This window comes from Bufo bufo, chromosome 1 (genome assembly GCF_905171765.1).
Source record: "Bufo bufo chromosome 1, aBufBuf1.1, whole genome shotgun sequence".
NCBI classification, from domain to species: domain Eukaryota; kingdom Metazoa; phylum Chordata; class Amphibia; order Anura; family Bufonidae; genus Bufo; species Bufo bufo.
Window position 1 is genome coordinate 349,043,584 of NC_053389.1, and position 18,697 is coordinate 349,062,280.

The following is an 18,697-nucleotide window of genomic DNA, read 5'->3' on the forward strand; positions in this document are numbered from 1 at the left end:
TGTTTATTTTCCGCCAGCTTATTAGGTTTTGTCTCTTTGCTCCATTTTTATTTGTTCAATTTTAGTCTGTTTGTGTATGTCTGTTCCATGCCCTGTTTTTTTTGGATTCCTATGACGTGGGATGGGGGAGTTTGCCTGATAATTTAAACCCAGCGGTATCCTATTACCTATCAATGCCCCAGACGAAGCATCACGGCGAAACCCGGGTCGGGCTTTACAAAGATATTTTAATACGGTTTTTAGCTGTTATTTTTGTTTTTATTAAATACATTTTTATCTGACCCTTTGGTGCGTATTACATCTGCGATTCCTCTACTGAGATCTTTTTGAAAGCTGTGATTCGATGCCATCCAGGTGTAGAGGTATTCAATCTGTTGATTGATATTTGGGATTTCCTATACCGACGCCCCTGGACCTCCGATTGTTCGATCTGCCCAGCTGTCTGTGAAGATTTTGTCAGGATCCTTTCATGCACTTTTCCAGTGAAGTTCTGTGAGTACAATCTGTTTGCAGGCATGCACCGTGTCTTTACATACTACACTATAGTTTTCTCCTTTCAGCAGAGCCCTATAGGAGACACCTTTTAGATCTCTACGTGCACTTACCTATCTGGAATCTTGTGAGTATATCCTATTCACATGGTGCGTCAGGTGTCTGAACTCGTTACACCATAGTGCGTTTTTCTTTATACCACAGGTTTCCATACCAGTGAAGGATTGTGAGGTTGGTTTGTGATCCCATTGGTTGAAGACTTTCAAAAGGGAACTTTTATCCACAAAAAAGATTTCTTTCCTGCAGCGCAATCCTCTCCTACATTTATAAAAAATCTATACATATGCGGTATCGTTGTAATCGTACTGACCCAGAGAATGAAGGGCATGGGTCAGTTTTGCTGCAAACAGAACAAAGCCTGTAAAATGGTGGAGGAATTGCATTTTTTTTCCAATTCCACCCCATTTGAATTTTTTTTTCCGCTTCCCACCACATTGTATGCCATACTTATTGGTGGAATTAGAAAGTACAACTTATCCCTCAAAAAAACAAGCCCTCGTACGGCTATGTGAATGAAAATATAAAAAAGTTATGGCTCAAGGAAGATAGGGAAGAAAAATGAAAACGCAAAAATGAAAAAAACATCAGGTATCCTAAGGGTTAATTGGCGATTTGTTTGTTGCTATGTTATTTATGTATCTGTTTGTACATAACCCCTTGATTGTAAAACCTTGCGTAAAATGTTTGTCTTATATAAAGAAAAAATTAAACGCTATGAATAACTCCTTAAGGACTTAGGGCGTACCGGTACGCCCTATTTCCCGAGTCCTTAAGAACTCAGGGCGTATCGGTACGTCGTAAGTTTAAATCGCGATTGCGGCGCGGCGGGGGTTAATCTCAACAGGATGTCCGCTGAAATCATTCAGCGGGCATCCTGTCACAACACCGGGGGGGGGGGGGGTTCCCTTGACCCCCCCGTGTCGGCGATCGCCGCAATCCGCAGGTCAATTCAGACCTGCGGTTTGCGGCTTTTACCTTATCTGGCAGTTGCGGGCGGCGGTGCCATCGGGTCGCCATGCGGCTTCAGGCGGGACCCGATGGCATGGAAGGCAGTGCGATGTCTAAGGCCTCTTTTACACGACCGTATGGCTTTTTCAGTGTTTTGCGGTCCGTTTTTCACGGATCCGTTGTTCCGTTTTTTGTTTCCGTTGTGTTTCCGTTTCTGTTCCGTTTTTCCGTTCCGTTTTTCCGTATGGCATATACAGTATACAGTAATTACATAGATAAAATTGGGCTGGGCCTAACATTTTCAATAGATGGTTCAGCAAAAAACGGAACGGAAACGGAAGACATACGGATGCATTTCCGTATGTGTTCTGTTTTTTTTGCGGACCCATTGACTTGAATGGAGCCACGGACCGGGCAATAATAGGACATGTTCTATGTTAAAACAGAACGGAAATACGGAAACGGAATGCATACGGAGTACATTCCGTTTTTTTTGCGGAACCATTGAAATGAATGGTTCCGTATACGGACCGTATACGGAACGCAAAAAACGGCCAGTAAACGGGGAAAAAAAAAACGGCCGGGTGCAGGAGGCCTAAGGAAGGCATCGCGCTGCCTTCCGGTGATGAGCCTGTGAGATCCAGCCCCCTGTATTACTCATACAGCCAATGCATTCCAATACAGAAGTGTTGGAATGCATTGTAAAAGGGATTAGATCCCCAAAAGTTGAAGTCCCAAAGTGGGACAAAAAATAAAGTAAAAAAAAGTTGAAAAAATAAAGTTTTCCCCCCCAAAAATTAAAAGTTTCAAGAAAAAATAAACAAAAACATAATTTTCCCCAAATAAAGTTAAAAAAAATTAGTAAAAAATAGGGGAAAAAATAAGTATACATATCAGGTATCGCCGCGTCCATATCGACCGGCTCTATAAACATATCACATGACCTAACCCCTCAGATGAACACTTTTTTGGTCACCTTACAGAACAAAAATTACAACAGCAAGCGTTCAAAAAGGCATATGCACCCCAAAATAGTGCCAATCAAACCGTAATCTCATCCCGCAAAAAATGAGACCCTACCTAAGATAATCGCCCAAAAACTGAAAAAACTATGGCTCACAGAATATGGAGACACTAAAACATGATTTTTTTTTGTTTCAAAAATGATATTATTGTGTAAAACTTACATAAATAAAAAAAATATACATATTAGGTATTGCCGCGTCCGTATCGACCGGCTCTATAAAAATATCACATGACCTAACCCCTCAGATGAACATCGTAAAAAATAAAAAAAATAAAAACTGTCCTAAATAAACCATTTTTTGTCACCTTATATAGTACCAATAAAACCGTCATCTCATCCCGCAAAAATCATACCCTAACCAAGGTAATCGCCCAAAAACTGAAAAAATTATGTCTCTCAGACTATGGAAATACTAAAACATGATTTTCTTTGTTTAAAAAAAGAAATCATTGTTTAAAACTTACATAAATAAAATAAAAAGTATACATATTAGGGATCGCCGCATCCGTGACAACCTGGTCTATAAAAATATCACATGATATAACCTGTCAGATGAATGTTGTAAATAACAAAAAATAAAAACGGTGCCAAAACAGCTATTTCTTGTTACCTTGCCTCACAAAAAGAGCAACCAAAAATCATATGTACCCTAAAGTAGTACCAACAAAACTGCCACCCTATCCCATAGTTTCTAAAATGGGGTCACTTTTTTGGAGTTTCTACTCTAGGGGTGCATCAGGGGGGCTTCAAATGGGACATGGTTTCAAAAAAAACAGTCCAGCAAAACCTGCCTTCCAAAAACCGTATGGCATTCCTTTCCTTCTGCGCCCTGCGGTGTGCCCGTACAGTGGTTTACCACCACATATGGGGTGTTTCTGTAAACTACAGAATCAGGGCCATAAATATTGAGTTTGGTTTGGCTGTTAACCCTTGCTTTGTAACTGGAAAAAAATTATTAAGATGGAAAATCTGCCAAAAAAGTGAAATTTTGAAATTGTATCTCTATTTTCCATTAATTCCTGTGGAACACCTAAAAAGGGTTAACGACGTTTGTAAAATCAGTTTTGAATACCATGAGGGGTGTACTTTTTAGAATGGGGTCATTTTTGGGTGGTTTCTATTATGTAAGCCTCACAAAGTGACTTCAGACCTGAACTGGTCCCTAAAAATTGGGTTTTTGAAGATTTGCTTCTAAACTTCTAAGCCTTGTAACATCCCCAAAAAATAAAATATCATTCCCAAAATGATCCAAACATGAAGTAGACATATTGGGAATGTAAAGTAATAACTATTTTTGGAGGTATTACTATGTATTATAAAAGTAGAGAAATTGAAACTTTTTACTTCATTTTTGGTAAATTTGGTATTTTTTAATAAATAAAAATATTTTTTTTTTTTACTTCATTTTACCAGTGTCATGAAGTACAATATGTGACGAAAAAACAATCTCAGAATGGCCTGGATAAGTCAAAGCGTTTTAAAGTTATCAGCACTTAAAGTGACACTGGTCAGATTTGCAAAAAATGGCCAAGTCTTTAAGGTGAAATAGGGCTGAGTCCTTAAGGGGTTAAAAGCAGAGTGGTAGAAAACCACTCGTAAATACAAGCAAGTTAGGCAATGGGTAGGGAAGATGGTACACACTCGTTTAATGCTCATATCCCTTTTCCATATCATTCGTTCATTGGGTGATTACCGGCACATTTACACAGGCAGATTGTTGGAATCAAGCGTTTGCCGGAATGGTCATTCAGGATAATCTGCCTGATAATTGGCTCCTGTAAATCCCCCTTTAGTGATTTGTTAGCCGACCCTGAGATATTATTACTGACCATTCAGTGCCTGCACTACCATTGTTCCATGCTCTGTCTGCACTCTTCTGACTAGGGAAATACCAGCACTATATGCTAAGCTACCTGTTAATAGATTATTTTCTCTGTAAATTCACATGCTGTATGCATTTCTTCAGTGTATGTTTGTCATCAGGTGCTTAATCGAACCAGAGCATAAACTAACGAGGAGCATAGTGACGACCACCACATGAGTGGTATGTGGAAGCGTCTATATCAGGGCTGGCCAACGGCTCTCCAGCTGTTGCAAAACTACAACTCCCAGCATGCCCAGTCTGCCTACAGCTATCAGCCTGCAGCAGGGAATAGTGGGAGTTGTAGTTTTACAACAGCTGGAGAGCCACAGGTTGGCCAGCCCTGGTCTATATAAAGGGGGTGATCCTCCTCCCTGGAGTTCCGTGCCAGGTGTGCAGTGACTCCTTTGGTGATATCATGTCACTGACATGCACCAAAGTATGTATAGGGACCAAACTGTGATTTTGAAAAGCAACCAACACAGGTGGAGGCACCTAGGATTAGACAGGGATAGTATGGATCAAGGCACAAGTAACATAATATGCCAACAGCATCAACAGATGAAGGGCATACACAGCTTGGAGTGCTGTCAGTGTCCCCTACCATCAGATAGGGAACCACCATATATGTGCGTATACAAAGAGCAGGTAGGTAAGTATGGATCAATGGACACGGGGCAAATCTAGATTGATCAGATAACTGTACCTATGATTAAATGATACTGGCATACACCGTAAAATCGAAACCCATATTGTTTTGTTTTTTTTGTTGTTTTTTTTTTTTTCACCTCATTTGGATATTATCCCAGATTCCAGCTTACATCATATGTAATATTACGCAGTGCCATTAAAAAGTACAACTTGTCCTGCAAGAAACAAGCAATCATATGGCTATGTGAACAGAATGAAAAGGCTGCTGGAAGGAATTGAGTAAAAAAAAAAATATTAAGAAAACGGAAATTGTTGCATTAGGAAGGGGTTAAAATTGACAGTTGGAAACAATGCATCAACTGACATAAAAATGAAGGAGGATGTGCAGTATACATATGTGAACCTGTCAAATTGAACATGGTGTCTGAGCTGCAGGCAGCATGTTGTAGAGCAGGAGGAGCTGAGCCGATTGATACATAGTTTTATGGGAAAAATATTTTTGTTAAACTTGTATTTTATACATTTAAATTCCTGCTCATTGTGGGTTTGGAAGTCAAGGAGGTGGTCCCATCAGTGATTGACAGCCTTCCCTTTATGTGCATACAGAGATAGCCATCAATCACTGATTGGACCCAGTTTTACTGAATCTTTTCCAATAAAACTATAAATCAATCTTCTCAGCTCCTCCTGCTCTTTAACATGCTGCCTGCAGCTCAGACACCATGTTCAATGTGACAGGTTCCCTTTAACAGGACCCCAGTGATGATAAGGCTTGAATAATATGAGTATACTGTACATCCCATGCTGCCTCTAGCTTAGGTTGCATTTTCATGGTGACAGGTTCCCTTTAATATCCTGCAGGCAGTAGTCATCATCTTAACATTACAGTTTTTGATGCTGTTTAAGTTTACTTCATACACTGCATGCAGAATTATTAGGCAAATGAGTATTTTGACCACATCATCCTCTTTATGCATGTTGTCTTACTCCAAGCTGTATAGGCTCGAAAGCCTACTACCAATTAAGCATATTAGGTGATGTGCATCTCTGTAATGAGAAGGGGTGTGGTCTAATGACATCAACACCCTATATTAGGTGTGCATAATTATTAGGCAACTTCCTTTCCTTTGGCAAAATGGGTCAAAAGAAGGACTTGACAGGCTCAGAAAAGTCAAAAATAGTGAGACATCTTGCAGAGGGATGCAGCACTCTTAAAATTGCAAAGCTTCTTAAGCGTGATCATCGAACAATCAAGCGTTTCATTCAAAATAGTCAACAGGGTCGCAAGAAGCGTGTGGAAAAACCAAGGCGCAAAATAACTGCCCATGAACTGAGAAAAGTCAAGCGTGCAGCTGCCAAGATGCAACTTGCCACCAGTTTGGCCATATTTCAGAGCTGCAACATCACTGGAGTGCCCAAAAGCACAAGGTGTGCAATACTCAGAGACATGGCCAAGGTAAGAAAGGCTGGAAGACGACCACCACTGAACAAGACACACAAGCTGAAACGTCAAGACTGGGCCAAGAAATATCTCAAGACTGATTTTTCTAAGGTTTTATGGACTAATGAAATGAGAGTGAGTCTTGATGGGCCAGATGGATGGGCCCGTGGCTGGATTGGTAAAGGGCAGAGAGCTCCAGTCCGACTCAGACACCACCAAGGTGGAGGTGGAGTACTGGTTTGGGCTGGTATCATCAAAGATGAGCTTGTGGGGCCTTTTCGGGTTGAGGATGGAGTCAAGCTCAACTCCTAGTCCTACTGCCAGTTTCTGGAAGACACCTTCTTCAAGCAGTGGTACAGGAAGAAGTCTGCATCCTTCAAGAAAAACATGATTTTCATGCAGGACAATGCTTCATCACACGCGTCCAAGTACTCCACAGCGTGGCTGGCAAGAAAGGGTATAAAAGAAGAAAATCTAATGACATGGCCTCCTTGTTCACCTGATCTGAACCCCATTGAGAACCTGTGGTCCATCATCAAATGTGAGATTTACAAGGAGGGAAAACAGTACACCTCTCTGAACAGTGTCTGGGAGGCTGTGGTTGCTGCTGCACGCAATGTTGATGGTGAACAGATCAAAACACTGACAGAATCCATGGATGGCAGGCTTTTGAGTGTCCTTGCAAAGAAAGGTGGCTATATTGGTCACTGATTTGTTTTTGTTTTGTTTTTGAATGTCAGAAATGTATATTTGTGAATGTTGAGATGTTATATTGGTTTCACTGGTAAAAATAAATGATTGAAATGGGTATATATTTGCTTTTTCTTAAGTTGCCTAATAATTATGCACATTAATAGTCACCTGCACACACAGATATCCCCCTAAAATAGCTAAAACTAAAAACAAACTAAAAACTACTTCCAAAAATATTCAGCTTTGATATTAATGAGTTTTTTGGGTTCATTGAGAACATGGTTGTTGTTCAATAATAAAATTAATCCTCAAAAATACAACTTGCCTAATAATTCTGCACTCCCTGTATATAGTCTTAAACATGGCTCATCATAGCACTGCTACATAGCACCGGCTATGGCCTAGCATTGAAAAGAAGGGTATCTCTGCCATTTAGGCAAATGAGACTAAAGTAGCATGGATACCTCCAGGAGATCTTAGAAAGGCAGTTATACAGAGACATGCATAGATCTCGTTGGGAACTATAGCAAAACTTAATATAACCCCATCAACACCATGAGATTTCTGACAAATTTAAATTTTTCTTAAAGAGGACCTTTCACTAGAATAGAAAATGTAAACTAAGTATAAAGACATAGAGAGCGGCGCCCAGTGATCCCCCTGCACTTACTGTTATCCCTGGGCGCCTCTCCGTTCGCCCGGTATAGGCTCCGGTATCTTCATATGTTCGGCTCCACCCAGTTGAGCCTGCCGGCGTCTCCTTCTCCCAGGCTGTAGCGCTGGCCAATCGCAGCGCTCAGCTCATAGCCTGAGAGTTTTTTTTTCTCTCAGGCTATGAGCTGAGCGCTGCGATTGGCCAGCGCTACAGCCTGGGAGAAAGATTTTCTATTCTAGTGAAAGGTCCTCTTTAAGTGGAGAAAATCTTTAATAAAAAAAAAAAAAAAATGCATTGTTCCCCTCTGCCTTCCACAACCAGTGATAGTCAGTGCATAGGAATGTATACAGTTACAATTAAAAGCAGTAACAATGTATTTGCACTGAGCAACCGCTAGTATCAGTTATAGTGCCATGGTGCGAGAGTACTTTGGACTGTGGACATTTCTGGACATTTGCCCCTACTACCATTACGCAAAACCATGAACTCACTAACTTAGTGCACTTGGAAGGTTAAAGGGACACGGTCACCTGGATTTTACTTACTGAGCTAATAACCACCACATCAGTCTCCACGATTTACATTAAAATATACTAGTATTACTGCCCTGTGTCTTATTTTGTCTCTGTGACAGACCCATCCGTATGGACTAAAAATGGTACCCAGATAGCAAATTTTATGGTATTTGTGTATTCTGAGTGCTATTCATCTAATGATATGCACTCAGACTTGAGCTATCTGGGAATATGTTAAATGTCTGTGTTTGCTGTGAGGGTGTGACATTGTGTGTTTGGGTGGTGATTCCTGTCCTGTTGTTCCCACATGTGTATTGGTGATTTCCCTTTGTCCTGAGAGATAATTGAATTGCTCCTCGGGTGTCTCCAGGGCAGAGAGGAGGAAACCATGATGCATTGTGGGGATGTGTTGTGTCTGTGTATCCTGAGTGCTACGTATCTGTCCTGTGTCACAGTCTTCCTTCTGGTCCCCTAGGGGCGTGTACACCAGATGGGGACCTGCAAAAATACGGGCGAGTAGCCTTCAATAAAGTGTTCGTGTTTTACCCTCAAAGAGGAGCTTGGTCTCGTTATTGGGAGGGGGGATTTTATTACCGGCGACTAGAGACTGCTTATTGGGATTGTTTGCCGCTTGGAAACTATTGCCGTTCGGCTGCTAATGGCGATTTGTGCATTTACTACTTGAGGTACCGTAACAACTGGTGGCAAGCGACGGGATGATCCTCAGCGCCCAAAGAGACCACTACAACCAGGATCAAATGGAATTACAATACCAAAACCTGAGAAGAGCTACTCTAAAAGATTTATTAGAGCAAAGAGGCGGACAGGCCAGTAACCTCAGGAAGAGGGACATTATTGCGTTATTGCTGGAAATGGATGGACTACCAGCGGCAGAGGGAACCAATGGACCCAGCACAGCTGACAGAACCCCCTAGGAGGCAAGCTTTGACCGGGCGGTAAGAATCAGGCTGGCCCATTATGGTCCCAACCCATCTGCAGAGATCATCACCCAGGTCATGGCCGCTGTGGAGGCCAACCTGCTACGCCAAAACGGGGATGCAGCAGCCCCAGTCACAGCAAACCCGGGGGAAAGAAAGAAAGTGCTGTTTACTGCATTTAAAGCCTTCAGTGAGACAGAAGGAGAGATTAATGGGTACCTTGCTGATTTTGAGCGGCAATGTGCCCTGCACAAGGTACCCCTGGAAGACTGGGTTACTATATTGTCCGGCAAGTTATCCGGCCGGGCCAGCAAGGCTTTTCGGGCCATCCCTGATGAGGAGATTGGGGATTATGTGGCTGTCAGGGAAGCTTTACTCTCCCGGTATGCCATTACACCCGAGGCATACCGGAGGAGGTTCCGAGACACTGTTAAAACAGCTGGGGACTCTTTCGTTGAATGGGCATGTAAGGTGCACCGCACAGCCGCCCACTGGATGGCGGGGTGCCAAGCTGTGTCCGGAGAAGAGGTGCTACAGATGTTTCTATTGGAACATTGTTTTGACAAATTACCAGCAGGGGTCAGAGAGTGGGTAAGGGACCGTAAACCCTCCACTCTACATGAAGCAGCTCGCCTGGCGGATGAGTATACAGATGCCCGCAAACTGGACAGTTCCATCAGCAATGTGATGTAGCAGGCTGGTTTTAAATCTGTAGAGAAACAGATGGGCGCACCATAGGGTAATTCTGTGGGTGTATAATGGTGAACAAAAAGAATTGGCAAGGCTCACCTTGTGTGGTTGTGCGGATATAGGCACAACACTATTGTAGGTATTTTCAAACAAGCCTGGACGTCTGGATATGGCGGTCTGCAGCCTCGGGACCACGAGGGATCTTCAAAAGGAGAAGCCTGGAGCCCCCAAGAAGCTAGTAGTGCAAGAAAACAAAACACGTCCCACGGCGCGAATTACCGTCTACCAGTCACCAGGGTCAAGAAGGAATCTTGCTGCATTAAAAGATTTCTTCTTGACCCTGGTGACTGGTAGACGGTAATTCGCGCCGTGGGACGTGTTTTGTTTTCTTGCAGTTCCATCAGCAAGGCTCCCGCCAGAGTGGAATACAGGCCAGCAGCACCAACAGCAGCTACCATCTATCAGCCTCCAATGAATCGGCCATCAGCACCCCCTCCGTCTGCCCAGTATCAACAGCCACCCCGGTTTAACTCACGGGAATACTCCCAACCTATTCGGTGCTACCTATGCAAGCAGCTAGGGCACAAGCGACCAGAGTGCCCGATGAACAGTGCCAACCAGAACCAGTCCTGGAGGAGACCCGCAGGGGGCAATCCACGACCACCTCTCCCAGCAGCTCACTGTGTAGAGGAAGAGGACTGCTGGGGCATCCTGTCTGAGGCAGACCCCGTTGAGGCTGCCCACCGGGATAACAGACAGCACCACCGGCAATGTGTAAAGGTCAACGGGAAAGAGGTCAGTGGTCTACGGGATACCGGTGCAACCATGACTTTGCTCCAGAAGCACCTGGTATCCGAAGCCCAACATACCGGGGACACGGTCGCAGTGCGAGTAGCCGGGGGTGCCGTGTTTCGTCTACCCGTTGCCCGGGTACATTTGGATTGGGGAGTGGGCACTAGACATGTAAAAGTGGGGGTCATGAAGGATTTACCCGCAGATGTTCTCCTTGGCAATGACTTGGCGCCCCTTGTTTCAGCCTTCGCTCCCATGGGTCCCGCTGAAGTGGACGCTGTCACGACCCGGGCCCAGACCCGTGCCGCCGAGACCGGCCCACCTGCTGCTGAGACCCAGGTAAGACTCTCTACCCCGACTTGTACCTTAGATCAGGCCCCTTTAGGCTGGGATACCCCAGAGATGTACGGGAAGGAAACTAGGGAAGACCCAACGTTAGCGAAGTACAGGGCCAGGGCCGACTCTGGGGGAGAAGGAGTAGATGGGGAGCTCTACGAGTGGGTGGGGGATAGGCTGTACAGGATCCCGAAACCGTCCCAGAAACCGAGTACCCCTCCGCAGAATCGACAGCTAGTGGTACCTGCAAAGTACCGGCAGGAGATTCTGCGGATTGGGCATGATGTGCCGTTAGCGGGCCATGTAGGTTCCCGCCGCACAGCTCATTAAATCACCCAAAACTTTTTCTGGCCCAATTTTAACCGAGATGTGCGGGTTTATTGTAGCATGTGTGACACCTGTTAACGGGTAGGTAAGCGGGGGGATCACCCAAAGGCTAGGCTTCAGTCGATGCCTATCATTGGAGAACCCTTTTCCCGCATAGCCGTTGACATTGTGGGTCCACTGGCCAGGGCTAGCCCATCAGGTAAGAAATACATTCTTACCGTGGTGGACTATGCCACACGTTATCCAGAGGCAGTAGCGCTGTCTAAAATAGAGGCAGAGATGGTTGCTGATGCCCTGGTTAAAATTTTCACTAGGGTCGGGTTCCCTCAGGAGATCCTCTCTGATCAGGGAACTCAGTTCACCGCTGTGCTTACCCAGCAGCTGTGGAAGGTGTGCGGCATTAAACCGCTGCTTAGCTCACCTTATCACCCACAGACTAACGGTCTCTGCGAACAATTTAACGGCACCCTCAAACCGATGCTGAGGACCTTTACTGACACTTGCAGAGACTGGGAGTGATTCCTGCCTCATCTGCTATTTGCATACAGAGAGGTGCCCCAGGAATCTACTGGGTTCTCCCCCTTTGAGTTACTCTATGGGAGAAGGGTCCGTGGACCCCTAGATCTCATTAAAGGACACTGGGAGGGGGAGACAGAGCAAGAAGGGACCCCCATAGTACCTTATGTCCTGGAACTCTGGGACCGCATGGAGAAACTATCCCTGATGGTAAGGGAGAATCTCCAGGCGGCCCAGGGGAGACAGAAGCGGTGGTACGATCGGGGTGCCTGACAGCGGGTCTTCCAGGTTGGGCAGAAGGTTCTAGTGCTCAAGCCTGTGAAGGCAAACAAGATACAAGCATCTTGGCAGGGCCCGTATAAAGTGTTAGCTCAGGTATGTGATACTACCTATCTTATAGCCAGCTGTGCAGATGAGAGGATTCAGCTATCCTTTCATGTGAACATGCTGAAGGAGTTTCAGGAGAGACCAGAGGATGTTGCGGCAGTATGTGCCCCAGCTACTGACGACCCCGAGAACTTACCTTTACCTGACTTGTTAGAGAAGGATCCCCAGACTGACCTTACTAGTCTTGTGCAGCTAGGGGACCGGCTAAACCCGGCAGAGAAGGTACAGGCAAGACAGCTTCTGTGGGAGAAGCAGGCGACGTTCTCCCAAGAACCCGGGTACACCACCCTAGCTGTGCACAAGGTCGAGACACCCGGACAGAACCCCCTACGACAACCCCCATACCGTATCCCTGAAGCAGTCCAAGAAGGAATGTGGAAGGAGATACAAGAGATGACTAGGCTGGGGGTTATCGAGCACTCAGACAGCCCTTGGGCCTCGCCTGTAGTCCTGGTGCCTAAGAAAGATGGGACCACCCGGTTCTGTGTGGATTACAGGCGGCTCAACGAGCGGACCACCACTGACGCCTACCCGATGCCCCGGGTAGACGAGTTATTAGACCGCATTGCCAGGGGGCGCTATCTGACCACCATTGAGCTGTGCAAAGGTTATTGGCAGATCCCCCTGGCCGAGGATGCTATCCCTAAGTCGGCATTCGTCACCCCATTTGGCCTGTACCAGTTTAAGGTTATGCCATTTGGGATGAAGAATGCTCCGGCTACCTTCCAGCGTATGGTGGATAGACTCCTCGATGGCTTCCAGGAATTTGCATGTGCATACCTGGATGACATTGCGGTCTACAGTGAGTCCTGGGAAGACCATTTAGTACACGTGGGGGTGGTGCTGGACAAGATTCGGGTCGCAGGCCTGACCTTGAAGCCAGACAAGTGCCATTTAGGCATGGCAGAAGTGCAGTACTTGGGTCACAGGGTAGGATGTGGGAGCCAGCGACCAGAGCCAGCCAAGGTAGAGGCTGTAGCTAACTGGCCCACACCTATCACCAAGACCCAAGTGCTGGCCTTCCTGGGGACTGCAGGGTATTACCGACGTTTTGTCCCCGACTACAGTACGGTTGCCAAGCCCTTGACTGACCTGACTAAGAAGAATTTACCTAAGCAGGTCCTGTGGTCTCCAGCTTGTGAAGCCGCGTTTCAGGCCCTGAAGCAAGCTCTTGCGAATGCCCCTGTCCTGGCTGCCCCAGTCCCTAACAAATGTTTCCTTGTTCATACAGATGCTTCCATGTATGGACTGGGGGCTGTGCTGAGCCAGGTCGGGGAAGATGGAGGAGAGCACCCTGTCGCATATCTCAGCAGAAAGTTACTACCTCGGGAAGTGAGTTATGCGGCAGTGGAGAAAGAGTGTTTACAAGAATTTTCCCTCATCACAGACCACAATCCCCTTGTCTGGCTTAACCGGGTCTCAGGAGACAATGGCAGACTGCTGAGGTGGAGTCTGGCACTGCAGCCTTACAACTTCACCATCAGCTACCGACCCGGTAAGCAGAATGGGAATGCGGATGGGTTATCCCGGCAAACAGACGTCCCTACTCCTTCCCAGTCCGGTCATCCCCAAGTTGACCCGCCAAAGGGTCAAGCCGGGTCTGCCGGAGTGTTCCACAAGGGGGGAGCTGTGTGACAGACCCATCCGTATGGACTAAAAATGGTACCCAGATAGCAAATTTTATGGTATTTGTGTATTCTGAGTGCTATTCACCTAATGATATGCACTCAGACTTGAGCTATCTGGGAATATGTTAAATGTCTGTGTTTGCTGTGAGGGTGTGACATTGTGTGTTTGGGTGGTGATTCCTGTCCTGTTGTTCCCACATGTGTATTGGTGATTTCCCTTTGTCCTGAGAGATAATTGAATTGCTCCTCGGATGTCTGCAGGGCAGAGAGGAGGAAACCATGATGCATTGTGGGGATGTGTTGTGTCTGTGTATCCTGAGTGCTACGTATCTGTCCTGTGTCACAGTCTTCCTTCTGGTCCCCTAGGGGCGTGTACACCAGATGGGGACCTGCATAAATACGGGCGGGTAGCCCTCAATAAAGTGTTCGTGTTTTACCCTCAAAGCGGAGCTTGGTCTCGTTATTGGGAGGGGGGATTTTATTACCGGCGACTAGAGACTGCTTATTGGGATTATTTGTCGCTTGGAAACTATTGCCGTTCGGCTGCTAGTGGCGATTTGTGCATTTACTACTGGAGGTACCGTAACAGTCTCTAAAATCGGTTTTATTAATATGCAAAGTACCTCAATAAGGAGCCCAGCCGCGCCTATTACTTCGGAGTCCAGCACCACCCCACTGCTAATTTATTCACTCCTCTTCGCCGACGTAATTGTGCAGCGCCCATAATCCCGCACATGCGCCCTGGATACACAAGTCAGCACCCGCGCGGTGTCCTGGCATCGACCCCACAGAATTCATTGCGCATGCGCCAAGAGGAGTGAAGAGGAGTGTATAAATTAGCAGTGGGGCATTGCTGGGCTCCGAAGTAATAGGTGCGGCTGGGCATCAACTGCCGGAGAGACGTCCCCTTGGGATCCTTATTGAGGTACTTTGCATATTAATAAAACCGATTTTATAGACAAAATAAAAGACACAGGGCAGTAATACTAGTATATTTTAATGTAAATCGTGGAGACTGATGTGGTGGTTATTAGCTCAGTAAGTGAAATCCAGGTGACCGTGTCCCTTTAACTGGCACTATGATTTGTCATTGTTTACATATACTGTTTTATATTGTTGAACCTTGTTGTTATCTGTCGAATCCGGCTCTCTGTCATTTTCGTTGTTCTGCTGCTCCTATTGAGTGGAACAATGTAAACTACAAATGTTGATGTGAACGTGGCCTTATACAGTATGAACAATTGGCATGGCAATCTATCATTGGTCGCAGTAGAAACCGCAGCACAGATCACACATAGAATTAGCAACAGATACCCAAAAAACTGATGCCAAGAGAAGGATATCCCGTTGTATTAGTTGTATATAGACTTTAGTGTTAAGAAAAATCATGTCCGTCACAGTTAGTTTTTTACCAGAAAAGTCTATCATGTTTTTGTGTCCAGCAGAAAAAATGGACAGTGATGGATGTCTTTTTTTTTTAAACATTGAAGTCTATGTATAATGGATGCAAACAGATACCCTTCTATTTGAATCAGTTTTTTGGGGATAACTGTTAATCAGATCTGCTAGGTGGAAGATAGAAACATGATGTGACACCAGTCAAAAGAGCTGTGGGCTGTAAAAATGGTGGCACAACTTGATGAATTTTGCTTTATATCCATTGTTATGATGATGCATTTCATAATATGGCTTTGTACAGTATATGAAAACCTTTCCAAACTACAATAAATAATGCATTATTAGGCTTAGGTAACCTGCTCTTGAGCCAAACGTAATCTCTAGCTCTCTATTTTCAAATAGGTATAATTTTTTAATACTGTGTTGCCATTGCACAATAATCTGTACACTGTATATTTTAGGGTATTTATTCAGAACAGTGGTATTTGGGTAATATATCAAGAAAGGATGCCGAAAATGCTTTACGATCTATCAATAAGGTAAGATAATGGTTTGTTTTTCTATAATTTTAAGAATTATTTATATAAAGAATACAAGTATTACTAACAGACATACGTTCCAGGTGATCTCATAGGTCTACTTAAATGCAGAATACTTATTTTATAACTTTCCTGAAAAAGTGATATGAATAGATTTAAATAATTCTCTATCCATAAGTATAGTTTCTTCCAGAACAAACACTAGTAATTGAAAGTTGGTACTGTAAACATCTCAAAATGTACCTGTTAAGGACCATGCATCAAAAATGTAGTCCGGACAACCCCTTTAAGTCTGCTACATCCATCTATATATATATATATATATATATATATATATTTATTTATATATTTATATATTTACACACTGTATATGTGTATATATATATATATATATATATATATAAAGTGTGCGTGTCTGGGATTCTGGCTCAGGCTTTTAGTCTGTGATCACTCTCTTTAGGGCTTCTGTATTTCGGATGTTTAATTTTACTTAAACAGGATAAAATAAAGTTATGTGATTATTGAACTTTGATGCCGTATAAGTCTTCATTCACATCTCTGGTGAATTGTATCTGGTAGAGAATATCCTGCCAGAGTTCACCAGATCCAGCATTGCTGGATTCTGCCCTTCACCAGTAGAACAGTTTTTGTCAGGCCGAAACCATGCTTGAAAGCGTCTGGATCCCATTATAGTCTATGGCAGGAAAGCTTAACCTATAGTCCTCCAGCTGTTGCAAAACTGCAACTCCCAGCATGCCCTATTAGCTATTGGTTGTCCAGGCATGCTGGGAATTGTAGTTTTGCAACAGCTGATCCATCAGAAGAGATAAATAAACAAAATGCATATCCCGTTATGCTCAGTTATGCACATTTTGTATCGTCTTTAACCATTTCTGTCTGAGATCATTTTTTTTAGATGAAAAAAAAAAGTCCCAATTCAGATTCCTGATATGGGGCCCAATGAATTCTATGTATGTCCCTGTGTGTGTTGTTCATGCAGAGGCACAATGACTGGAATAATTATGTTATTAAAGTAGTATGGGTGTGACTGTACCAGTGACAAAGTGTATGGAAGTTCTGTATTGACTAGACACACCTGCCCACACTGTAACACCACCATCACCAATAGCAAATAGTGGCTGATGCATAGCGCTCTCCTCTCCAACATCGTTGGTGGCTATCATTTATGCTCAGCGTGAATCGACTTTCATCGGTTAACAGCACTGACGCCCACTGGTCCCTCATCCAGTGTAGATGCTCCCTAGCCCATGCAATATGATGACGCCTATGGTCAGGTACCCTAGCAAGTCATCTAGCATGCAGACCACGCTGATGTAAATAGTTTCGGATGGTCTGACATCACACTTGGGTGCCTCTCACCTCCCTTAAATGTGCCTGGAGCTGTGTGGCATTCATCATCCGGTTCCACGGGTCACTGTTCACAATGAAGCGGTCATCAGTGTGGGATGTGGCCAAAGGATGTCCACTTCTATGCCTTTCTGTGTCACTCAGTATCTCTGTTGCTACCTGCTGATGACATTCTGTGACACTCTAAGCTCAGTGGCCTGTCTGAGAACATCCTGCTTGAATTCTAGCGATGGCGAGGTACTGTTGATCAATTGTTAGGTGTCATCTTGGTCTCATGATGTCACAATGTGAACAACATGATGAGGAGGACTGTTTAAATATAAATTCTAATTGAACCAGGAAATTTATTGGGCAATTCATGTATCAAACACTTGTTGTGAATTTGGCTGTAAAGCTCCTTTTTAGAGAACAGCAAGTTGTGCAAAAAGTACTGAAACATTGAACAGGTATATTCAAAAGTTTAGAAAACATCACATTAAGTTCACCTGTAAAGGTTAGAGTGCATTTTAGGTTCATCCTGAAATTTCACCCACAAGCCATATATCCCTAACTTTTAGTGAGTAGCGTATGCTTCGGGTCATTGTGTTGCTGGAACACTATGTGTACTGTGTACAAAGTAACTCATGTTTTAGGATACTCACATATAGCTCAGCATTGAGACCACCATCAATCCTGGTCAAGTATCCAATGCCTTTGGCTGTGAAACAACCCCATATTATCAGGCTTCCTCCACCAAACTTGATAGTTCCCTCAATCTCTCAGTCCATTAGGCCCCTTTTCCTTTGTTTCGTCCAGAACCATTTCCACCCATCAGAGCCCAGTCTATTGACTTTCTTCTTATTGCTCCAAATCACCCATTTCCAATCTTCTACTGTCCACTAATCGTATTTTTTTGCAAACTTATAACGATATTGAAATTGAGGCTTCTTCACCTTTTTTTCGGGCCACCGTTTCAGACTTCTGTAATGTGCATCGCACGGTGGATGCATGGACTTCTGTGATCTCACTATTACGAAGCATACAAGCCACCTCCACTGCCGTGTTTGTCGCCCCAGAACTGATAGACCTTGATGAGCCGACTCTGATATTTTGCCTGGACATTCACCTCTTGGCTTTGGAATGGATGTACAGACTTCATTTCGTATTTTTCCAACTATCATGGCACTCACATGATGCAGATTGGCAATTTTCTTTGATGAGATACCGCTATCGATGAGCTGGATGAGGATGTTTCTCTTTTCTTGGGAAATCTTCTTCATGGCGGCTCCTGGATTCAAACTGGTGACCTTTCGCCTGGGAATCAAACTAATAACACACTAAGTGAAACGGCACCCCGGGCATAAAAGGGGATAAAAGCTATTACCTTACACAATGGGTTAATGCAATTATCACAGGCAGGAAAATACACAGTTTTACACAATATTCATAACTTTAA

The 18,697-nt window shown here is 44.3% G+C and overlaps 1 protein-coding gene across 2 annotated transcripts in view; it reads left to right on the forward strand.

Annotated features, from left to right (window-relative positions):
* Positions 1-18,697, forward strand: part of LCP2 (lymphocyte cytosolic protein 2) — a 583,862-nt gene that overhangs the window by 519,799 nt on the left and 45,366 nt on the right. For both annotated transcript variants that reach the window (XM_040442789.1, XM_040442797.1), the window contains one exon: positions 15,817-15,894. In XM_040442789.1, the coding sequence (XP_040298723.1) occupies positions 15,817-15,894 (78 nt within the window). The remainder of the gene's footprint in view (positions 1-15,816; positions 15,895-18,697) is intronic.